This window comes from Theropithecus gelada, chromosome 4 (genome assembly GCF_003255815.1).
Source record: "Theropithecus gelada isolate Dixy chromosome 4, Tgel_1.0, whole genome shotgun sequence".
In the NCBI taxonomy this organism is placed as follows: Eukaryota; Metazoa; Chordata; class Mammalia; order Primates; family Cercopithecidae; genus Theropithecus; species Theropithecus gelada.
Window position 1 is genome coordinate 45,375,707 of NC_037671.1, and position 22,421 is coordinate 45,398,127.

General features: G+C 51.3%; 4 protein-coding genes across 16 annotated transcripts in view; 3 read left to right on the top strand and 1 right to left on the bottom strand.

Moving 5' to 3' along the window:
* Positions 1–1,221, top strand: part of PPP2R5D (protein phosphatase 2 regulatory subunit B'delta) — a 28,170-nt gene extending 26,949 nt beyond the window's left edge. For 2 of the 5 annotated variants that reach the window (XM_025381807.1, XM_025381806.1), the window contains one exon: positions 28–1,220. In XM_025381807.1, the coding sequence (XP_025237592.1) occupies positions 28–165 (138 nt within the window). In that variant the 3' untranslated portion in view covers positions 166–1,220. Of the gene's footprint in view, positions 1–27 lie in introns of all 5 variants that reach the window. The other 3 variants (XM_025381804.1, XM_025381803.1, XM_025381802.1) reach the window with 2 other exon arrangements.
* On the bottom strand, positions 1,104–6,055 carry MEA1 (male-enhanced antigen 1). 4 transcript variants are annotated; one of them, XM_025381819.1, is made up of 4 exons: positions 5,304–6,055; positions 1,993–2,270; positions 1,804–1,906; positions 1,104–1,498 (listed from the first exon to the last, which is right to left on the bottom strand). In XM_025381819.1, exons 2-4 carry the CDS (start codon positions 2,257–2,259, stop codon positions 1,347–1,349), a joined length of 522 nt encoding a protein of 173 aa, XP_025237604.1. In that variant the 5' UTR covers positions 2,260–2,270; positions 5,304–6,055; the 3' UTR covers positions 1,104–1,346. The 4 variants fall into 4 exon arrangements, with proteins under 4 accessions (XP_025237604.1, XP_025237601.1, XP_025237603.1 ...); XM_025381816.1 differs by lacking the exon at positions 5,304–6,055 and adding an exon at positions 2,939–3,156; XM_025381818.1 differs by lacking the exon at positions 5,304–6,055 and adding an exon at positions 2,774–2,859.
* Positions 2,934–10,509, top strand: KLHDC3 (kelch domain containing 3). Of its 5 annotated transcripts, XM_025381811.1 has the most exons (11): positions 2,980–3,225; positions 6,017–6,229; positions 6,403–6,579; positions 6,737–6,852; positions 7,029–7,100; positions 7,227–7,440; positions 7,517–7,603; positions 7,746–7,854; positions 7,974–8,047; positions 8,174–8,252; positions 9,884–10,509. In XM_025381811.1, the coding sequence occupies exons 2-11, from the start codon at positions 6,076–6,078 to the stop codon at positions 9,948–9,950; spliced, it is 1,149 nt and encodes a 382-aa protein (XP_025237596.1). In that variant the 5' UTR covers positions 2,980–3,225; positions 6,017–6,075; the 3' UTR covers positions 9,951–10,509. The 5 variants fall into 5 exon arrangements, with proteins under 5 accessions (XP_025237593.1, XP_025237596.1, XP_025237597.1 ...); XM_025381808.1 differs by lacking the exon at positions 9,884–10,509 and having other exon boundaries at positions 2,934–3,225; positions 8,174–8,547; XM_025381812.1 differs by lacking the exon at positions 9,884–10,509 and having other exon boundaries at positions 6,403–6,583; positions 8,174–8,547.
* A 307-nt stretch (positions 10,510–10,816) lies between these two features.
* On the top strand, positions 10,817–18,779 carry RRP36 (ribosomal RNA processing 36). 2 transcript variants are annotated; one of them, XM_025381813.1, is made up of 7 exons: positions 10,817–10,995; positions 13,874–14,021; positions 14,154–14,220; positions 14,917–15,021; positions 16,099–16,173; positions 16,271–16,388; positions 18,265–18,779. In XM_025381813.1, the coding sequence occupies exons 1-7, from the start codon at positions 10,872–10,874 to the stop codon at positions 18,399–18,401; spliced, it is 774 nt and encodes a 257-aa protein (XP_025237598.1). In that variant the 5' UTR covers positions 10,817–10,871; the 3' UTR covers positions 18,402–18,779. The 2 variants fall into 2 exon arrangements, with proteins under 2 accessions (XP_025237598.1, XP_025237599.1); XM_025381814.1 differs by having other exon boundaries at positions 16,114–16,173.
* The last annotated feature ends 3,642 nt before the right edge of the window (positions 18,780–22,421 follow it).

The window sequence follows — 22,421 nt, forward strand, 5'->3', positions numbered from 1 at the left end:
CCTCTCCTTGTCCCTATTCACACACAGATGCTAAAAGACATCAAGAAGGAGAAAGTGCTGCTGCGGAGGAAGTCGGAGCTGCCCCAGGACGTGTACACCATCAAGGCACTGGAGGCGCACAAGCGGGCGGAAGAGTTTCTAACTGCCAGCCAGGAGGCTCTCTGACCCCTCACATTCCTACCACAGGGCCACAGCCCACTCAGCCCTGGGACACTGCCCCGGCCCTCCACACTCTGCTCCCTACTGGCTGACTTGGGGGAAGGCAGCGCCTCTCTAGCTACTCCAGGGAGGGGGATGCGGGCACTTGAAGCAGGGACACCCACAGAGTGGTCCCTCTTCTCCCCAAAAGGTGTTCATGCCTCCCTGTGGCTAGTACAGGCTGAGCACTAAGATGCTTAGTGCTCAGACAACCTGGGGATGCCTGTCCCCTACCTGCTCCTCACCCACAGCTACCTGAGGCTGCTCTGAGAAGTACACACAGGAATACATATGCTCCTCTATTCTTCCCTTCATCCTCATTTGAACGCCAGGTGTCTCCCCTCCTCTCTCTCCCCTGCAGAGGCATGTAGGGAACAGCGGAGATTATTCTCACCAAAGTTATGTCAAGCCCCATTGGCCCCTGGAGTAGCTGGAGGGAAGCCAACCCCCTGCAGCACAAACAGGCCCCCCAGCCGCAGCCGTGTGCTGGCAGATAGGGTTGTATTATTTTTTCTTACCCCATGCCTGACCAAGGGAGGTCAAAAGGAGAAAAGTATAGGCTGTGGACAATAACTGATGAATATAGGGCCCAGATGGACCAAGTGGGGCTGGGGAGGGATGAACAAAAACCCTACCCCATGCCCTATCTTTGGTGAGCAGCAGCCCTGGGGTCACAGACATGGAAGGGACCACCTGGGGCTGACTGCTTTTCTGTGCTGTTGGTTCCCAAAACTATAAAGAAGGAAGCAGGGAGCGGTGCCCCAAGCATGGCTCCTGCCAACACCTATTTATTTCCTTGTTTGTGCTATGCTGGGCAGGCCTTCTCTTGTCCCTTGTAGGTACCCTGGAGGGGCCAGGGGCTGAGGAGGGCTGGACCCAGGTTCCAGGGGCGCAGGCAGTGCGGCTTTTGGCTGTGTACATAGGGTGCTTTATTCTCCACAGAGTGATACATGCTAAGGTGGGTTGGGCTTGGGCCGATGTCCCCATGTGTACAGAACTGAATAAAGTGGGTCTCTGAGAAGTCTGATGTGCCTTGATGTGGAAAGGGAGATGGGGAAGATGGAAATGGATGTTACAACCAGGGATGTGTTCAGTCCTGTGCTGGTTCTGGCCTGGAATGTAGGAAGATAAGGCAGCTCTCACTGTGGTCACTTCCAAGCAGGGGATGCCTGCCGGGCTTGGAGGGCTTTCTGTACCACATCTTCCCACTGGGCATCCGATATCTCCCGAGCCCAGGCAGGAACCCCTGGCGCAGGCAGGCTTACTCCAGCCATCGTCCTTTTCACCAGCTCTACATGTTCTGAAATCAGAGCCAGAGGCCAGTCAGGTATAGAAATAATGGGACCAGCTCCCCTCCCCAATCCCTGAATCAACCCAGAGCCCTTGGGCTGGTGGGGTCACCAAATCCATCTTGTTACTTCAAGGCAAGCCTGCCCATCCCCAAAGCTAGCAGAAGGGCATTTCACTTGGACTCTGAAGTCTACAAAATCTTAGTTTACAAACTATCATTTTTAGGATAGGGTCTTCCTCTTAAACTTCCTTCTACTGACTCATGCCAGTTCATTTCCTTAGTAATTATTCCAGAATGAAAGAATGATCTTTTACCTGGGTCCATGGGAATAGAGCTGTGGTTGTTCAACGCTGTAGCTCCCTCCTCATCTTCATCTTCACTCTCTAATGGTGGGTCTGGCAAATGAAGCCCCAGGGCCTGCAGAGCCAGAGAAGACTGTTTGGGTCCAGGCTTTCAGGGAGCCCAGCTTCACCTGTTGAGGAACCATCCCTCCTCCACCCTACCTGGATTCGATCCTGGATGTCAGCAACTACATCTCCATCCCCCACTGGTGCCAGTTCCACCTCCTCTTGTTCAGGATCTTGGTTCAGGGGCTGGTAGGAGTAGCCAGCTGGGCCCGACCCCGTTTCCTCCTGCTCTTCCTCAGGCTCCTCACTGCTCCAATCCCCAGTGCCTTCTGAAGGGCCCTGATGTGGTCCCAGTTCCTCAGTCTGATTGGGGAAGATACGCTCAGGGCCCATGGTGTCTCCCCCTAGAACTACTGTTGCCATCCGGCCAGGGGCTGCAAGAACAGGGAGGCGGTAGGACAGGGATTGGATGAAACCAGGCCCATGTTCATCCTCTCATCATCTCTTTGTGGTCTCCTGTGTGCAAAATAACCAGCTCCTCCCCGAGGCTCCTGCATCCTCCACCCCTCCGCCCCGCTTCCAGCCTCTCATTCCTCCCCCTTAGTCGGGGCTCTTATCTTGAACCAGGCCCCATCCGCCTTGCTCCGCCACTTCCTAATTAAACGCCCAACCGGAGGCCCTGCCACCTCCTAAAAGACACCCCTTCCAGAATCCCGGCTCCCCCGCCACGCCTCCCCCGCGCCTTGGGAACTCTGGGTCATCAGAGTCCCCTAAACAGGGCGTACCCGCCCCCTTCTCCCCTCTCCTAGAAGTCCCCCTCTGTACCGCCTGACAGATGCCCTTCAGGACCCATGGGCTCCCCTCAAATGGCCCCAGCTGCGGCGTCCCCCACCCGCCCCCATCCGAATCCCGTCGCCGGTGTTTCCGCGCGCCTCACCCGCTCAGAGCCCGTGGCCTCCACTTCCGGCGGGGCAGGACGTGCAGAGGTGCCTAGTCCTCCAGCCCCGCCCCATGCCTATGATTGACACTGGCGAGGACGAGGAGTCCCCCGCCTTGCCCCGCCTCCGTCATGCCCAGCCCAGAAAACAAAGGACTGCATTACCCAGTGGCCTCCTCGGTCTTGACATATATTTGCACATGCGCAGAATCTCTCCTGCGCCCCTGCCCACTCCTCAGCCCTCTCGTCTCTCAGGAAACGTGTGGACTACAAGTCCCGGAATGCCTCGGGGACTTAGCTACGACTGCACGTGCGCGCACAGCTGCCCGCCGGAAGAATCGAGCTTGGCTGTGTTTATCTCGTTGGGGACCAAGGCGTCGGTTGGCGCGCAACGGGTTCTAGGCTGCAGGCAGCGCGAGGACCCGCGGCCCCGCCCCGGCTCGGCCTGGCAGGTAGCCTGGGATGGGTGGAAGGGCAAGGAAGAATTAGGGGGCTGAGGACGCGCTGTCTAGAGCTGGAGTGGCGGGGGAGGGGCCTGAGAGTGATGAGGTGGGGGTGGGGAGGGAGCTAGGGGGATGATGGGAAAGGAGAGTGTTAATGGGGAAAGCGGATCTAGGGGAGGATGGCCAGGAGATGGGTAGGAGAGACTTGGTGTCTGGAGGAAGCAATGAAGGAAATGGGAAGGAAGACTGGGCTATGAAAACAGGGAAGCTGAGCATAGTGGAAGGGGGGGGGTGACTGGCGTGGTGGGCTAGAGGAGGCCGGAATGTCTGGAAGAAGACAGGGATAGAGTCATATGCAGGGAGGGATATCCGTGGTCAGGGCATGTTAATTTTTCTTTCCTTAGTGGAGGTGGGAAAATGGAGGGCTGTTGGGTGGAGCTTGGAATGGTAGGAGAAGGAAAAATGAGAAAACTGCAAAGCTCTCACGAGATCGAGAAGGGCGAGAAATGGGGAATAAAAAATGCAAGAGACCAGGCGGGTAGATACATTAAGGGAATAGAAGAAGCTTGAAAATGCTTGGTGGTGATGGAGGATTGGGGAGACCCAGGGATAAGAGGAGCCCCTGAGAGCCTGGGGGCTTGTTCTCCTTGAATTTGAGTTGTTCTTATGGCAGAGAAACTAAAAATTTTTTCTCCACCTTTGGCTGGAATTGCTTACCTCTTCTCCTGTGCATATTTTACTTTACCTTGACATATCTGAAGGGAAGAATAGGGGATATAAGGAAGGATGGAAGACTTCCATTCTTAAGCCCATCGACCTCCTAACAATTTCCACAAGCCCAGACCCAAGATATTTTGGAGACCGGGAGTAATGAAGTGAGAGTAGCTTCCTGCTGGGGCTATTTCAGGATGGGCCCCATGGCTATTTAAAGCTTGGGGTGTGGAGTTGGGGGAGGTTGGGTGGGTGGGACTAGCAAGCCAGCTGAAAGCCATGTCTCTTTCCTGCAAGGGGCCTCCCTTATTAGAGCTGTTTTTGTGCCTGAGGTTTTGCCTGGCCCTGTGCTCTGCCAGGGCTTCTTAAACAGGGAGCAGATGATGATCCACCCAAACTCAGGAGATGCCTGCCAGCAAAAGCATTGTCACTTGCAAGGATTTGCCTGAAAAAAACCTCAGATGTACCCAGGTGTACCTGCCACTAGGTTGACTGGTTGTGTTTAAGAGACCGTGACCGGCTGGGTGCGGTGGCTCACGCCTGTAATCCCAGCAGTTTGGAAGACCAAGGCGGGCGGATCACCTGAGGTCAGGAGTTTGAGACCAGCCTGGCCAACATGATGAAACCCTGTCTCTACTAAAAATACAAAAATTAGCCGGGTGTGGTGGCAGTCACCTGTAATCCCAGCTACTCAGGAGACTGAGGCAGGAGAATCCCTTGAACTCAGGAGGTGGAGGTTGCAGTGAGTCAAGATTGCACCATTGCACTCCAGCCTGGGGACAAGAGTGACAACTCCTCCCAAAAAAAAACAAAAAAAAAAAAAAGACCATGACCTCTCATGCTCGATCTTTCTCTTGTCCTGCCCAAGGGCATTTTTTGCCTCCCTTCCCTTTTTTCTTTTTTTTTCTTTTTTTGAGACAGAATCTCGCTCTGTCACCAGGCTGGAGTGCAGTGGTGCGATCTGGGCTCACTCCAACCTTCACCTCCCAAGTTCAAGCAATTCTGCCTCAGCCTCCTGAGTAGCTGGGACTACAGGCGCACGCCACCATGCCCAACTAATTTTTGTATTTTTAGTAGAGCCGGGTTTCACCATGTTGGCCAGGATGGTCTCCATCTCTTGACCTCGTGATCCACCTGCCTCAGCCTCTCAAGGTGCTGGGATTACAGGCGTGAGCCACCGTGCCCAGCCCCTTCCCCTTTCCATTGCACACTCCCACCTCTATCCGCCTTTCAGGAGCCCAAGTTGTGGAAGACCTTGTTCCCTCTTTTCTACTGGAAATGGCTTGTTCTCTACCACAGTAGCAGGGATGGGGAAGTGGCAGGAGGAGAAAACCCTTCCCTCTATCCCCATCCCCCAAGCCTAAGCATACACATACCTTTCTGGCTTAAGTCCTGGCAGCATACCAGGCACAGCTGTCAAAGGAACTCCTTGTGCCTGTGGGGGGCCCTGGGTGACCCCAATGACAACAACTCAGCTTGACAAGAGCTCCCTGTGAGGGGCAAACCAACCAAGGTAACATGGAGGTCCCTTCCTGGATCAGTCCCGCCCTATCTTGGGTAGGGGGATTGTTCTACTCTAAAAGCCTGAAAGCTTTTCTGCTTTGAGGCACTCATGCCAGCTTTCGATGGACTGTCTGAGGCTGGCTGGGCTATTAATAGCTGTGAGTATTTTGAGATCCCTTTCCCCACCTTAAAGAACACAGATTCTTAGAGAGGTGGCAGTAAGCAGAGCAGAGACAAGAGAATATACCATTTGGGAAGGGGCTTCAAGTTTGTGCCAAGCCAGGGACAGAGTGGAGCCTCCACGAGTAGGTGGTGACCATAATCAGCAGATTCTGAGCTGGCAATCAAGTGGGGGCGGCCCCACCCTTCACTGTTGGAGAACACTGGGCCAGGGCTAGCTCCCTGACCTCGGCAGCTCCCTTGGGGCAGGGCCAGCCACCTGAGCTGTGACTAGTGTCCCTGTGGAGGGGTAGTGTGGGAGGGCCACCAGGGTGACACTTGGAGGCAAAGGCTGGTTCTGGGCAGAGTCACAGTGAGCTGGGCAGAAGCCTTGCCTGAGGATCCTGTGGCCCCAATTTGTGTGCAGGTAGCAGAGGCAGCAGGCCGTGCCGGGGGGGCATGTTGCTGTAACCAGTGGTCCAGGGGATGTTACGGTGGACAGTGCACCTGGAGGGCGGGCCCCGCAGGGTGAACCATGCTGCAGTGGCTGTCGGGCATCGGGTATACTCCTTCGGGGGTTACTGCTCTGGTGAAGACTATGAGACGCTGCGTCAGATAGATGTGCACATTTTCAATGCAGGTAAGCCAGTGCTGGGGCTGTCCCTGAGTCCCCACATCAGGGTGGGAAACGGGCTGCTGATGAGGTTTGGCTGTGGTCTCTGGGACCAAGGGGATTGGGGATGAACATCTGGTTTGGGAAAGGTGGACAGCCTGGAGGGAAGTTCCCAGGGCTGAGCAGAGCTGTGTCCACAGTGTCCTTGCGTTGGACAAAGCTGCCCCCGGTGAAGTCTGCCATCCGTGGGCAAGCTCCTGTCGTACCCTACATGCGCTATGGACACTCAACCGTCCTCATTGACGACACGGTCCTCCTTTGGGGCGGGCGGAATGACACCGAAGGGGCCTGCAATGTGCTGTATGCCTTTGACGTCAGTGAGTATGGATCTCAGAGAGGCTATGTCCTTCTAGATGTTGCCTCAGTTGCCTGAGAAAGGTTTGGGTTGGGGGTCTTGGGGAGTAGAGTACCCCAGAGCTCAGGAGGGAGTGTTGTAGAGGGTGCTTAGTTGAGCCATTTTCTCATCTCCTTCAGATACTCACAAGTGGTTCACACCCCGAGTGTCAGGGACAGTTCCTGGGGCCCGGGATGGACATTCGGCCTGTGTCCTAGGCAAGATCATGTACATTTTCGGGGGCTACGAGCAGCAGGTAGGTCTGGGAATAAACTAAGAGGTTTAGGGTGGGACTGAGAAAGAGGGGAAGGGCAATTTTGGATGGTGAAATGGGAGGCTTTGGCTTGTTTGCAGGTTTTGAGGGGAGGGATGGAGGGTCAGAGAGTGACTGTTGGCTCCCTCTTTTCTTCCTCCTTTTCTCTTCCTACTCAGGCGGACTGCTTTTCCAATGACATTCACAAGCTAGATACCAGTACCATGACATGGACTCTTATCTGTACAAAGGTCTGCTCTTTCTTTTTTCTCCCAAATCCCCACCCTCCGTTGAAGAAATGATAGGAAGCTCAGTCAGAGCAGATCCTCTTCCAGCCTTTGTTCTGACCCCTCCACCATCTCTCTGCCTCTGCCCAGGGCAACCCTGCACGCTGGAGGGACTTCCACTCAGCCACAATGCTGGGAAGTCACATGTACGTCTTTGGGGGCCGTGCCGACCGCTTTGGGCCATTCCATTCCAACAATGAGATTTACTGCAACCGCATTCGAGTCTTTGACACCAGAACTGAGGCTTGGCTGGACTGTCCCCCGACTCCAGTGCTGCCTGAGGGGCGCCGGAGCCACTCGGCCTGTGAGTGTTTGTTACTTCCATGTGGAGTTCCCTTCCTGCCCTCTTCACACTCTTGATGTTTTCTCTCTCCTTCCAGTTGGCTACAATGGGGAGCTGTACATCTTTGGTGGCTATAATGCAAGGCTGAACCGGCACTTCCATGACCTCTGGAAGTTTAATCCTGGTAAAGAGCACTGCGTTTAGGGCAGGAACAAGGAGCAATTGAGGTGGGAGGAAAAGAAAATATCCTGAGGAGGTGAGGGATGGGGGTGGGGAAGATATCTGGACTAGGCAGGTATTGAACTTCCATATAAATTTCTCTTCAGTGTCCTTTACCTGGAAAAAGATTGAACCGAAGGGGAAGGGGCCATGTCCCCGCCGGCGCCAGTGCTGCTGTATTGTTGGTGACAAGATTGTCCTCTTTGGGGGTACCAGGTTAGAAAGAGAGAGGGAAGGGCTCAGGGAAGTGACCAATGGGAGAGTGGGAGGTATTTGAAAAGGGGGTCTCATGGGTAGTTTTTGTCCTACTTTCATCTCTCTTTTGATCCTGACAGTCCATCTCCTGAGGAAGGCCTGGGAGATGAATTTGACCTCATAGATCATTCTGACTTACACATTTTGGACTTTAGTAAGTATAGTTACTTATTCCTGAATTGCTCCTGCCATCAAGGTCCCTGTCTTTGGGTGGTGATATCCAGGACTGGACCCTTTCCTCACCTTTGACCATCTCTTTTCCATAACTTCTCCCTTAAAGGCCCTAGTCTGAAGACTCTGTGCAAACTGGCCGTGATTCAATATAACCTAGACCAGTCCTGTTTGCCTCATGACATCAGGTACAGTGAGTGGTTGGAAGGGAGGGATTGGGTGAGCGTGAGTGAGCAGCACAGGTGTGACCTGATTAGCTTGGTCTCAGTATGGAGGAGACAGACGTTATTGTTCTGCTGGAGATGTAATGTACTTGTGCGAAATGAGATGGAAGGAGGTGAATTGACAGCCATCATATAAAACTGTCAGCAGAATAAATTATATGAAAAAAAAATCCAGCTCAGCAGCGTCACTTTCTGAGACCTAAGCTTATACAGTTATTTTTGTGAACATGCTGAGAACTGATTAAATCTTAGAACCTAGCTGCAAAGTAAAGACAAGTTTAGGAGCCTCTGGATCACATTGGTTCCAGAAGATCTGGCTGCTTCCCTTTGAATTTAATTCTTAGGTTCCAATTAACCACCAGATGTTACTTTATGTATAATTTTTCAGGTTCAAATTAACTACCAGATGTTACTTTGTATATAATTTTTCCTGTCTGGGTCATTCTGAGATACTTCCTCTCTTTGTATCAGTTCAGTTTAACTCTTTTTTTTTTTTGAGACAGAGTCTCGCTCTGCTCTGTCGCCCAGGCTGGAGTGCAGTGGCCAGATCTCAGCTCACTGCAAGCTCCGCCTCCCGGGTTTACGCCATTCTCCTGCCTCAGCCTCCCGAGTAGCTGGGACTACAGGCGCCCACCACCTCGCCTGGCTAGTTTTTTGTATTTTTTAGTAGAGACAGGGTTTCACGGGGTTAGCCAGGATGGTCTCGATCTCCTGACCTTGTAATCCGCCCATCTCGGCCTCCCAAAGTGCTGGGATTACAGGCTTGAGCCACCGCGCCCGGCCAGTTCAGTTTAACTCTTGCTGGCTGGGCATCGGGCCTCACACCTGTAATCCCATCACTTTGGGAGGTTGAGGTGGGCGAATCACTTGAGGTCAGGAGTTCGAGACCAGCCTGGCCAACATGGTGAAGCCCTGTCTCTACTAAAAATACAAAAATTAGCTGGGTGTGGTGGCAGCCACCAGTAGTCCCACCTACTTGGGAGGTTGAGGCAAGAGAATTGCTTGAACCCGGGAGGCGGGGGTTGCAGTGAGTCGAGATTGTGCCACTGCACCACTGTACTCCAGCCTGGGTGACAAAATGAGACTCTCAAAAAAAATAAAATAAATAATAATAATAACATGGTCTAATGGGTGGGGAAGGCCTCAGGAAGGATAGGAGTGCTGAGTCAGAGCCTTAAAAGGATGGGAGTTGAGAGCAAAAATGGGTATTCCTGGTGGGGGTGAGGCATTCCTGGTGAGAGTAAGGTGGAGGGGCTGTCTGGTTGGCTCTAAGCAAAGCAGGAAAGGCAGGTTGGGATGTTGACTGACATGTTTACACAGATCTCAGGTGCCTGGACGCTAGAATATACATATATATATATAAACATAAACCGGAAATCCATATGAGCTTGGAGGTAGAGGAGTGGGTGGTGTTGGATTTGGTGGTGGGTGGGTTCTGATTGTTAAACCTAATAGGGCTGTTAAGTAAGAGGTGGCTGTGGGTGGTTGAGCTTTAGGAAGTTGGAGGGACTGGTGTGTTTATAGCTTGGTTCAAGCATCCCTGGGCTTGGGCTGAGGGCCCCTCTTCTTTCTGTCTGTTATTGTTGGCCTTCCAGGTGGGAGCTGAATGCCATGACCACCAACAGCAATATAAGTCGCCCCATCGTCTCCTCCCATGGGTAGGAGGAAGTTTCTGCCACCTCCCCTCCTGAGCCTGCTGTCACCTTCACTGCCCCTGCCCATCTGTCACCCACCTGCGCCTTTGACCCCTGGACTTGGTATACCTCCATGTGGAGTTGTTGGGCAAGAGGTGTTCTCTGTGCTGTGAATTCAGTGGGGAGCTGTAGCGGGGTGGGGGCCAGGTTCCTCCCCCCTTGGGCCGAGGGCCCCTTCCCCTTGGTGCTCTGTCCCCATCCACCTCCTTTCAGCTGCTCCTGGGCCTCAGCTCTGCCCAGGGCCAGCCAGGTTCTGTTGGGAAGGGAAGGGAATGGGGAGAAGGGAGAAGCAAGCAGTGTCTGAGCCTCAGGAGCTTCCCCCTCCCCCTTTGCCTATCCCGTCCCCCTGCTTGAGCCTTGAGCCTTGACTGGGAGCTGAAAGGAGTTGCAGCTGTTGGCATGAGACCTCCTTCTCCCCGTCTTGGGGAGGCGGGGACCAGCAGATAATCCCATCCTTCCTTGAGCTGTCGCTGTACCCTGAAGCTCAGCCAGCTCAGATTTTATAAAAATTAATTAAAACCTCCAAACGTGTCGTGTGTTTTTGTGGAATACGGTGGAGAGGGCTGGAATTTGCAGTGGGGGCAGGGTATTGAGGACAAGCACCCTGAGGTTCTGGCTTCTCAGCCAAGGGTATTAGGAAACCAAATGCCACCAAGGCCTGGCCCAAGCTTCTCGGGCGTGGAACCCAGCGCCCTGCGACTCGGGCAGAAGGTTGCAACAATCTCTCCAGAGTAGGCTATCCTTTGGGCCGGCTCCCTGGCCGCCGGCCGCGCAGTCTATTTTCTGCCCAGTCGTCACTGGGAACGCCGGAAGAGGCGGGGCGGGGGAGGGCGGAGGCTGCCGTGGGCGGAAGCGGCGCCTTTTGTCTTCCGAGCGCTACTGCACGCTGATGCCGGGAGCTAACCGCCGCGCCGGGGCCGGCGGCGGGGCTCGACGTCCCCGCGGGGCCCGGGACCGCGAGGAGGACGGCGAGGGCCTGGAGCCTGGGGCCGCGGCCCGCGACCTATTGAGGGGTGAGGGCACGGGGCGGGGCGGGCTGGGGAGGAGAAGGGGATTCCCAGGCGGGGCCCCGAGCCTGCGGAGACCGTGCCAGTAAGACTGCCAAGTTCTCTGAGAGGCCGACGCTACGCTAGGGGCGCCCCTGGTGCAATGGAAAGTGGGGGTGAGAGGAATTGCTTCCGGGATTAGGACATCCTGAGAAGTTTCTTCACGGCAGGATGAGAGTTTTCGGCAATGGGGAACGTTATGTGCAATAGTATGGAGGCAGGAAAAGGCATGGATGGCAGCTGAAGGCTTAGTAGGTCAGAATTCAGCAGATTCCGTAGACTTTGTTTTTTAAATTTTTTATATTTTTTATTTTTTTGCGACAAAGTGTTGCCCTGTCGCCCAGGCTGGAGTGTAGTTGCACCATGACGGCTCACTGCGGCCTCGAACTCCCGGGCCCAAGAGATCCTCCTACCTCAGCCTCCCGAGTAGCTGGGACTACAGGCGCGTCACCACGCCTGGATGGATGGTTTTATTTATTTATTTAATGTAGAGACAAGGTCTCACCATGTTACCAGGTGCTAGGGCTGGTCTCCAATTCCCCGGATCAAGTGATCCACCCCCCTCAGCCTCCCAAGGATTACAGGCATGAGCTACTGTGCCCAGCAAATGCTGCAGGCTTTTTGTTAAGGCACAGTTCTAGCTGCTGGAGATACAGTTGTGAATGAAGTAGTCAAACACTCCTGTCCTGGCCGGGTGTGGTGGACGATCACACCTGTAATCCCAGCACCAGGGGAGACTGAAGCAAGAGCATCGCTTGAGCCCAGGAGTTCAAGACCAGCCTGGGCTACTAAAAATTTAAAAATGTAGCCAGGGTGGTGGCCCACGTCTGTATTCCTAGCCACTGAGGAGGCTAAGGCATGAGAATAGTTTGAGCCCAGGAGGTCGAGGCTGCAATGAGCAATGATTAGGCCGCTGCACTTCAGCCTGGGCAACAGAGCAAGACCTTTTTTCAAAATAAATAAAATTTAAGTCTGGGCGTGGCTCATGCCTGTAATCCCAGCACTGTGGGAGGCCGAGGTGGGTGGATCAAAAGGTCAGAAGACCGAGACCATCTGGGCCAACATGGTGAAACCTGTCTCTATTAAAAATACAATAATCAGCTGGGCTTTGTGGTGCACCTTAGTCCCAGCTACTCAGGAGGTTGAGGCAGAAGAATCGCTTGAACCTGGGAGTTGGAGGTTGCAGTGAGTTGAGATAGCGCCACTGCACTCCAGCCTGGTGACAGAGTGAGACTCCGGCTCAAAATAAATAAATAACATTTGAGGCAGACAAATAAATTATTACATTAAAAGGCAATAAAACACTGAATTGTAGACTTTAAAGAACTAGATTTTGTGGAATATGAATTATAGCTCAATTTTTTTAAGGTGATAGAGGATATGGAGAAAAAATAAAGCTGAGGAGAGGTTGCAATTTTTTTTTTCCAAGATAGAGTCTCACTCTGTTGCCCAGACTGGAGTGCAGTGACATGATATTGGCTCACTGTACCCTCCACCTCCCAGGTTCAAGCTCTTCTGCCTCAGCCTCCCAAGTAGCTGGGATTATAGGCACCTGCCATCATGCCCGGCTAATTTTTGTATTTTTTTTTTTTTTTTTTTTTGAGACGGAGTCTCGCGCTGTGTCACCCAGGCTGGAGTGCAGTGGCGCGATCTCGGCTCACTGCAAGCTCCGCCTCCCAGGTTCACGCCATTCTCCTGCCTCAGCCTCCGAGTAGCTGGGACTACAGGCGCCCGCCACCACGCCCGGCTAGTTTTTTGTATTTTTAGTAGAGACGGGGTTTCACCATGTTAGCCAGGATGGTCTCGATCTCCTGACCTCGTGATCCACCCGCCTCGGCCTCCCAAAGTGCTGGGATTACAGGCTTGAGCCACCGCGCCCGGCCTAATTTTTGTATTTTTATAGAGACGGGGTTTCACCATGTTGGCCAGGCTGGTCTTGAACTCCTGACCTCAGGTGATTGATCCGCCTTGGCCTCCCAGAGTGCGGGGATTACAGGCGTGAGCCACCGCACCTGGGCGAGGGGTTGCAGTTTTAACTAACTAAGAGAAGACCTCTTTGGGAAGGTGATTTGAATAAAGGCTTGAAGGAGCTGAGGGAGGAGCTGTACCTATGTACAGCTTCTGGGGGAAGTATACCAAGCAGAGCAACATGTGCAGAGGAACTGAGGTGGGAACACACTGCTAGGAGACACGTTGAGAGGAGTGAGGAGATGAGTAGATGAATTTAGAGACATGACAGGGGCCAGGTCACTTGGGGGCTTCCAGGCCATTATTAAGGCACATGGCTTTTACTGTGAGCAAAATGGAAGCCATTGGGGACTTTTGCCTATAGGAGTAACATGATCTGAAGTTTATGTGTGGGAGTGATAAGATCTGATTTTATTTTCAATGCCTCTCTCAGGCTGAATTGGGGCGCATAGCTTTGAGAGGAGTAAGACTGGCGGGTTGGGAGACTAGGAGGCTAGAGCACTGATTGAGGTGAGAGATGCTGAGCGTATGGACTAGGACACTGGCAATGGTAACTGAGCAAGGGAGGCAGAGGCTCTTCTGGAGAAACCCGTGAATGAGTAAAAGAGAGTGGAAAAAGAAGGGACTATGGTTGGTCCACCTTTGACCTTACATACACACCTTCCTTAGCAAGATGAGGCCCCAAGTTGCTGAAAAAGTTGGAGAGTTAGGTGTCAGTTTAACACTATTACAGCCTCTACTGCCTAGGACTTGTAATAATGATTGGTCTGATGGGGTATTAGAAAGGATTAGCTAGCTAAGGAATGGGGATGGGAAGATGTCTTTTCTGCAGTGAGACATGCTGAGCTGAGTTGTATGTCCCTCCCCACTTCCACAGGCACATCTAACATGTCATTTGAGGAACTGTTGGAATTGCAGAGCCAAGTGGGGACTAAGACGTACAAACAATTGGTAGCTGGAAACAGCCCTAAGAAACAAGGTTCTAGACCACCTATCCAAAATGCATGTGTTGCAGATAAGCACAGGTAAGCAAGGCTTGCCCTAGAAGTTGGAAGATAACTGGGACCTTGAATAGGTGTATGTTGTCTTGGGTGACAAGTGGGAAGCCTTTGACCAACACTGGAGTCCTTTTGACTTGGCCTTTAATTTCTCCATAGGCCTCTGGAAATGTCAGCCAAGATCCGAGTACCATTTTTACGTCAGGTTGTTCCCATCAGTAAAAAGGTAAGGAAGAAGGCCAGGCACGGTGGCTCATGCCTGTAATCCCAGCACTTTGGGAGGCCAAGGTGGGCAGATCACAAGGTCAGGAGTTCCAAGACCAGCATGACCAACATGGTCAAACCCCGTCTCTACTAAAAATACAAAAATTAGCTGGGCATGATGGTGTGCGCCTGTAGTCTCAGCTGCTTGGAAAGTTGAGGCACAAGAATCGCTTGAACCTGGGAGGTGGAGGTTGCAGTGAGCCAGGATCATGCCACTGCCCTAAACCCTGGGGGACAGAGTGAGACTCTGTCTCAAAAATAAAAATAAGAAAAAAAGAGGCCGGGCGCGTTGGTTTATGCCTGTAATCCCAGCACTTTGGGAGGCTGAGCTGGGCAGATCATGAGGTCAGGAGATCAAGACCATCCTAGCTAACACGGTGAAACCCTTGTCTCTACTAAAAATACAAAAAACCTAGCCGGGCGTGGTGGCGGGTGCCTGTAGTCGCTGCTAGTTGGGAGGCTGAGGCAGGAGAATGGCGTGAACACAGGAGGCAGAGCTTGCAGTGAGCTGAGATCGCGCCACTGCACTCCAGCCTGGGCAACAGCATCTCAAAAAACAACAAAAAAAAAGAAAGGTGAGGAAGAGACAGGAAGCACTTTTTCTCAGTGAAAGGAGATTGAACAGTTGTGTATTATATTCTCTCTGTTCTCTCCAAAGGTAGCCCGGGACCCTCGCTTTGATGATCTGTCAGGGGAATATAATCCTGAGGTGTTTGACAAAACATATCAATTCTTGAATGACATCCGAGCAAAAGAGAAAGAGGTACACAGCTTGAGACTGGTTTCTGGGGAATTTTGTGGGGTGGAAAACGAGGGCACGGGTTAGACAGTTGGGCAGGGGGAGCGGGAAGTATAGTGGTGGGCAGATTTAACTTTCTCCAATTCAGTTCATATTCATAAGTTTACTAGCTGTGTGACTATTGACATGTTACTTAATCTCTCTATGCTTTAGTTTTCTAATCATAAAAAATAAAATAATTACTATCTCGGAGGCCAGGTGTGGTGGCTCAGCCTGTAAGTAATCCCAGCACTTGGGGAGACTGAGGTGAGCAGATCATTTGAGGCCAGCAGTTCAAGACCAGCCTGGCCAACATGGTGAAACCCCGTCTCTAGTAAAAATACAAAAATTAGCCAAGTGTGGTGTTGCCTATAGTCCCAGCTACTCGAGAGGCTGAGGCATGAGAATTGCTTGTGCCCTGGAGACAGAGGTTGCAATGAGGCAAGATCATGCCACTGCACTCCAACCTGGGTGACAGGGCAAGACTGTCTCCAAACAAACAAAGAAACAGACAGACAAATAGTTACTGTCTTGGTGTTATCAGGTTAATATATGTGAACTTCTGGCCGGGTGCGGTGGCTCATGCCTGTAATCCCAGCACTTTGGGAGGCTGAGGCAGGCGAATCACGAGGTCAGGAGATTGAGACCATCCTGGCCAACATGGTGAAAGTAGTCTCTACTAAAATACAAAAGGAGGAGATCGAGACTATCCTGGCCAACAAGGTGATATTTAATCTCTACTAAAATACAAAAAAAAAATTATCTGGGCGTGGTGGCATGCACCTGTAGTCCTAGCTGCTCGAGAGGCTGAGGCAGGGGAATTGCTTGAACCCAGGAGGCGGAGGTTGCAGTGAGCCGAGATCGCACCATTGCACTCCAGCCTGGTGACAAAGCAAGACTCCGTCTCAAAAAAGAAAAAAATATGTGTGTGTATATATACATGTATTTTTATATATATATGCACACACACATATATGTGAACTTCTTAGGATAATGCTTTACCTAAAATTTCAGCTAACATTTGCAGAATGCTAACCATGATATTCATTTTCCAATGTGGAGCTTGTGAAAAAACAGTTGAAGAAGCACCGTTCAGGAAAGGAGCATGAGAAACTGCAGCAACTGCTTCAGCGAATGGTGAGTGGGTAATAATTGTGGCGGGTAATGAAAGCAATTAAAGGTGGGGAGATATTCACAGTCCCTTCTATTCACACATCTCATCTTTGCTCCTTAGGAGCAGCAAGAAATGGCACAGCAGGAGCGAAAGCAACAGCAGGAGCTGCACCTGGCCCTGAAGCAAGAACGTCGGGCTCAGGCCCAGCAGGGCCATCGGCCATACTTCCTGAAGAAATGTGAGTTGGGCACAACTGTTGCTAACAGGGACAGGGGTGCGGGGCCCATGGTGGTAGAGTCCTGTGTTGGGGTGTCCCTGAGCCCCTTTAAGGAAGGCATGAAGGCTGGATCCCATGGTAACTTGGAGGAAAGTAGAAATAGTAGGGAGTTGTTTGTAACCCGTCTTGTATCCCTAATTAGATCATGGCAGGGATTGTCACCTTTATCTCTTGGTCTACACTCCCCACTTCCCCACCCCCCCCCCCACACAGTGAATTTTATCTCTCAGTCTACACTACATGCGCGCGCGCTCACACACACACACACAGTTTTATCTTTTGGTTTACACACACACAATCAGTTTTATCTCTTGGTCTACACCAGACACACACACACAGAGTCAGTGTTATCTCTTGGTCTATACTGCACACACACACACACACACACGGGCCAGGCACATAGGTATTCATAGTTGGTTGAATTGAGTAGGACTGAGATCATATAAAAAGTCATCAGTTGGGCTGGGCACAGTGGCTCACACCTATAATCCCAGCACTTTGGGAGGCCAATGTGAGTGGCTCACGAGGTCAGGAGTTTGAGACCAGCCTGGGGGCCAACATGGTGAAACCCCATCTCTACTAAAGATACAAAAAAATTAGCTGGGCGTGGTGGCGCGCACCTATAATCCAGCTACTCAGGAGGCTGAGGCAGGAGAATCACTTGAGCCTGGGAGGCGGAAGTTGCAGAGCCTAGATTGCACCATTGTACTCCAGCCTGGGCAACAGGGCGAGACTCCGTCTCACAAAAAAATAATAATAATAATAATAAAAATAAAAGTCAGCCGGGCGCAGTGACTCACGCCTGTGATCCCAGCACTTTGGGAGGCCGAGGTGGGCAGATCACGAGGTCAGGAGATTGAGACCATCCTGGCTAACATGGTGAAACCCTGTCTCTACTAAAAAATACAAAAAATTAGCCAGGTATGGTGGCGGGTGCCTGTAGTCCCAGCTACTCGGCAGGCTGAGGCAGGAGAATGGCGTGAACCCGGGAGGTGGAGCTTGCAGTGAGCCGAGATCGCACTACTGCACTCCAGCCTGGGCAACAGAGTGAGACTCTGTCTCAAAAAATAATAATAATAATAAATAATAAATAAATAAAAGTCACCAGTTGGGCCAGGCGCAGTGCCTCACGCCTGTAATCCCAGCACTTTGGGAGGCCGAGGAGGGCGGATCACAAGGTCAGGAGTTCAAGACCAGCCTGGCAAACATGGTGAAACCCCGTCTCTACTAAAAATACAAAAACTAGCTAGGTGTGGTGCCGTGCGTCTGTAATCCTAGCTACTCAGGAGGCTGAGGCCGGAGATCACTTGAACCTGGGAGGCGGAGGTTGCAGTGAGCTGAAATCGTGCCACAGCACTCTAGCCTGGGCAACAGAGCAAGACTGCGTCTCAAAAAAAAAAAAAAGTCACCTGTTGGCCAGGCACAGTGGCTCACGCCTGTAATCCCAGCACTTTGGGAGGCCAAGGAGGGCGGATCACCTAAGGTCAGGAGTTCAAGACCAGCCTGGCCAACATGGCGTAACTCTGTGTCTACTAAAAATGCAAAAAAATTAGCCGGATGTGGTAGTGCATGCCTGTAATCCCAGCTACTCCGGAGGCTGAGGCAGGAGAATCACTTGAACCCAGAAGACGGAGCTTGCAGTGAGCCGAGATTGTGTCACTGCACTCCAGCCTGGGTGACAGAGCAGGACTCCGTCTCAAAAAAAGATAAAGGGGCACCAGTGAGCTTTAAAGAACTCATGTATCCCAGCATAATGGCTTGGAGTTACTGACCTGGTTTGGGAAAGAATAGGGGCTTCCTTGTTTGCTCACCACCTTTCATTCTGCCTGTCATTTAGCTGAGCAGCGCCAGTTGGCACTAGCTGAGAAGTTCAAGGAGCTGAAACGCAGCAAGAAATTGGAGAACTTCTTGAGTCGAAAGAGGCGACGAAATGCAGGCAAGGACAGGAGGCATCTCCCTTTGAGCAAAGAGTAAGAAGGAACTATCCTCTGCTCTGCCACTGCCCCAGGGAGACATGAATCTGTGAGGACAGATTTGGCCACGGCTGGTTTCCATTCAAGGGCAAGGATCATAGCTGCCCTTGAATCTCATCGCCTCAGAGAAGACTAGAGGGCTCTTGGACTATCCCTAGGGCTACACAAGAAGAATAGTTCAGCCTTCTGTCATGCCACACAGCCTCAGCTTGGATCTGGTTCATTGTGTCCTTGTGTTCTTTTCTCATCCTTGCCTTAAACCAGGGATTCTGATACCGAAGAAGAGGGGTCAATGAAGACCATGGAGTCTGTTCATGACTCCCAGGGCTGGGACATTATGTAGGAGCCACTTCATAAACATTCTCTTTACTCATCTTTTTATTGTTTTTTTGTGGCCTTTTTGTGTGTGTGTTTTTCCCCCCCCCTTGAAACAGAGTCTGCTCTGTCACCCAGGCTAGAGTGCAGTGGTGCAATCTTGGCTTACTGCAACCTCCACCTCCCAGGTTCAAGTGATTGTTGTGCCTCAGCCTCCCTGGTGGTATGTGCCTGTAATCCCAGCTACTCCGGAGGCTGAGGCAGGAGAATCACTTGAACCTGGGAGGCAGAGGTTGCAGCGAGCCAAGATCGTGCCACTACACTCCAGCCTGGGCAAAAAAGTGAAACCCCCCCCCCGCCCCCACCAAAAAAAAAGTCTCAAGTAGATAGTGTCTCCAGGGACCTGGCAGAAGCAAATGTAATCCTTTCTTGAGGATTGTTCTTTAAACCCAGGCCTCAAGGAATTCTTTCAGTTAAAATTTCAAGGAATATGAGCTTACAGTTAAAGCACACAAGGAAAGAAACCACCATGAGCAAGAGTCATTAGGAACAAAGGGCAACAGGATCAAACTGGCAAAAATTAAAATGTGAGAAATATAAAATAAAAAATAAGGCCGGGCGCGGTGGCTCAAGCCTGTAATCCCAGCACTTTGGGAGGCCGAGACGGGCGGATCACGAGGTCAGGAGTTCGAGACCATCCTGGCTAACACGGTGAAACCCCGTCTCTACTAAAAAATACGAAAAACTAGCCGGGCGAGGTGGCAGGCGCCTGTAGTCCCGGCTACTCGGGAGGCTGAGGCAGGAGAATGGCGTAAAAACCCGGGAGGCGGAGCTTGCAGTGAGCTGAGATCCGGCCACTGCACTCCAGCCTGGGCGACACAGCGAGACTCCGTCTCAAAAAAAAAAAAATAAATAAAAATAAAAATAAAAAATAAAAAATGTCATGTTTAAAGAAAAAGTGTGACAAATTAATGTCAAAAGGTACTAAACTGGTGTGATCAAAAAGTAAAACTTGAGGCTGGGTGCAGTGGCTCACGCCTGTAATCCCAGCACTTTGGGAGGCCGAAGCGGGCAAATCACGAGGTCAGGAGATGGAGACCATCCTGGCTAACATAGTGAAACCCCGTCTCTACTAAAAATGCAAAAAATTAGCCGGGTGTGGTGGCGAGTGCCTGTAGTCCCAGCTACTCAGGAGGCTGAGGTGGGAGAAGGGTGTGAACCTGGGAGGCGGAGCTTGCAGTGAGCCAAGATAGTGCCACTGCATGGCAGCCTGGGCGACAGAGCAAGATTCCATCTCAAAAAAAAAAAAAAAAACTTAAAAGCCTTTTAAAAATGAAAAGTAGGGCCGGGCACGGTGGCTCACGCCTGTAATCCCAGCACTTTGGGAGGCCGAGGCAGGTGGATCACCTGAGGTCAGGAGTCCAAGACCAGCCTGGCCAGCATGGTGAAACCTCATCTCTACTAAAAATACAAACAATTAGCCGGGCGTGGTGGCGCATGCCTGTAATCCCAGCTACTCGGGAGGCTGAGACAGGAGAATTGCTTGAACCCTGGAGGTGGAGGTTGCGGTGAACCGAGATCGCACCACTGCACTCCAGCCTGGGCAACAAGAGTGAAACTCCGCCTCAAAAAAAATAAAAAATAAAATAAAAAAGAAGAAAAGTACACTACGGGAAGTTAGAAACTTTATGGTTAAGCAGCAGATTAGACTTCTCCCTAAAGGGAGAATGAACTGGAAATAGGTCTGAAGTTACACAGAGGGAGCACTGACAAACAGAGAAATGGAAACTAAGGAAAAGAGGTTAAAAAACATGGAAGAGGCTTGGCGCAGTTGCTGACACCTGTAATCCCAGCTTTTTGGGAGGTATAGGGAGGATCCCTTGAGGTCTGCAGTTGGGGACCAGCCTGGGCAACATAAGGTGACTTTGTCTCTACAAAAAAAATTAAAAATCAGACATGTGACACATGCCTATAGTCCTAGCTCCTCTGGAGGCTGAGACTGGAGGATTGCTTGAGCCCAGGAACTGGAGGTTGCAGTGAGTTGTGGTGGCATCACTGCACTCCAGCCTGGGTGACAGAGCAAGATCGTCTATAACATAACAAAATGGAAGATAAAACAAACATGAGATTTGACACAATCAGAATTTCAGGAAAGAATATTTCAAAGAGGCTGGACATTTTCTAGAATTTTTTTGAGACAGGGTCTCCCTCTTGCCCAGGCTGGAGTGCAGTGGCATGATCTTGGCTCACTGCAACCTCTGCCTCCCAGGTTCAAGCTATTCTTCTGCCTCAACTCCCTGAGCAGCTGGGATTTCAGGTGTATGCCACCACACCTGGCTAATTTTTGTATTTTTGTAGAGAAGGGGTTTCACTGTGTTGGCCAGGCTGGTCTCAAACTCCTGACCTCAAGTAATCCATCCGCCTAGGCATCCCAAAGTGATAGGTTTACAGGTGTGAGCCACTGCACCCAGACAAGATTTTTTTTTTCTTTTTTAAGGCTAGATAAATCATAAACTATGGAACATTTGAAAGTCTATCCAGCCTGGGCAACATGGTGAAACCCCATCTCTACAAAGAATACTCAGGCGGCCGAGGCAGGAGGATCACTTGAGCCTGGGAGGTCAAGTCTGCAGTGAGCCGTGATTGTGCCACTGCACTCCAACCTGGGCGACAGAGTGAGACCCTTTCTTAAATAACGCCTATCTTAAAAGCTCTATGCCCCCAGTTAGGAGACTGAGGTGGGACAATCCCTTGAGGCTAGGAGTTCAAAGCTGTAGTATGCAGTGATTGCGCTTGTAAACAGTCACTGCACTGCAGCCTAGGTAACACAGTGAGATCCTGTATCTAAAAGAAGGCAGCTCTTGGGCCAGGCACGGTGGCTCACACCTGTAATCCCAGCAATTTGGGAGGCTGAGGAGGGCGGATCACAAGGTCAGGAGATCAAGATCATCTTGGCTAACACGGTGAAACCCCATCTGTACTAAAAATACAAAAAATTAACTGGGCATGGTGGCGTGCGCCTGTAGTCCCAGCTACTCAGGAGTTTGAGGCAGGAGAATTGCTTGAACCTAGGAGGTGGAGGCTGCAGTGAGCCGAGATCGCGCCACCGCACTCCAGTCTGGGCAGCAGAGCGAGACTCCATCTCAAAAAAAAAAAAGGTAGCTCTAATGAAAAGGAATAGAAGTAGAATCAGAAGTTAGGACATCTATTGCTTGATGCTTCTGGGATGGGGAAGATGTGGTTCTGGTGATAGAAACGGAAGCTGCCACATAATGGGAGATGAAGGAGAGTATGCTCTCCTGGTGATTGTAACCCTAGGGATGTAGCTACTGGGACAGGGGGAAGTGAGGGACCCAGTGCTGCAGGGTCCCTATTGTCACATATGTCAATCCTACTTTAAAGTCAAAGAATGGATTCTGGCTGATAAAGCCTATCAGAATCACGGTGTTGATATGAAGGTGTCACATAGCCACCAAAATATGTTCTCTACTTTCTCTCTCGCTTCACTCTGATTAGCTAAGTCTTGGTCATATGGCTTTACAGCACTGGGAATACCAGGATCTGGTCTTTTATGGGGTAGGAGGTGGGCCCTATCTTCTGTGTAGATTTGTCGTGGGGAGTTTCCCAAGCATGGGAAATGGGCTCAGATGATGTGGTTATAAAATGTGAATGTCCACTAAAAGGCAGTCAGTGTTGGCTACCCTAA

What these genes read in the sequence shown, in the direction of transcription:
- MEA1 (XM_025381816.1), bottom strand. Translation starts at nt 2,975, where the DNA reads ATGTGCAAATATATGTCAAGACCGAGGAGGCCACTGG. An exon ending in ACATCCAGGATCGAATCCAG is followed by an intron (nt 1,907 to 1,992) that starts GTAGGGTGGAGG and finishes CTGGCTCTGCAG; the next exon opens with GCCCTGGGGCTTCATTTGCC. An exon ending in CTCTATTCCCATGGACCCAG is followed by an intron (nt 1,499 to 1,803) that starts GTAAAAGATCAT and finishes CTCTGATTTCAG; the next exon opens with AACATGTAGAGCTGGTGAAA.
- KLHDC3 (XM_025381808.1), top strand. Translation starts at nt 6,076, where the DNA reads ATGTTACGGTGGACAGTGCACCTGGAGGGCGGGCCCCGCAGGGTGAAC. An exon ending in GGACTCTTATCTGTACAAAG is followed by an intron (nt 7,101 to 7,226) that starts GTCTGCTCTTTC and finishes GCCTCTGCCCAG; the next exon opens with GGCAACCCTGCACGCTGGAG. An exon ending in CTTACACATTTTGGACTTTA is followed by an intron (nt 8,048 to 8,173) that starts GTAAGTATAGTT and finishes TCTCCCTTAAAG; the next exon opens with GCCCTAGTCTGAAGACTCTG.
- RRP36 (XM_025381813.1), top strand. Translation starts at nt 10,872, where the DNA reads ATGCCGGGAGCTAACCGCCGCGCCGGGGCCGGCGGCGGGGCTCGACGT. An exon ending in GGCCCGCGACCTATTGAGGG is followed by an intron (nt 10,996 to 13,873) that starts GTGAGGGCACGG and finishes CCACTTCCACAG; the next exon opens with GCACATCTAACATGTCATTT. An exon ending in TCCGAGCAAAAGAGAAAGAG is followed by an intron (nt 15,022 to 16,098) that starts GTACACAGCTTG and finishes TCCAATGTGGAG; the next exon opens with CTTGTGAAAAAACAGTTGAA.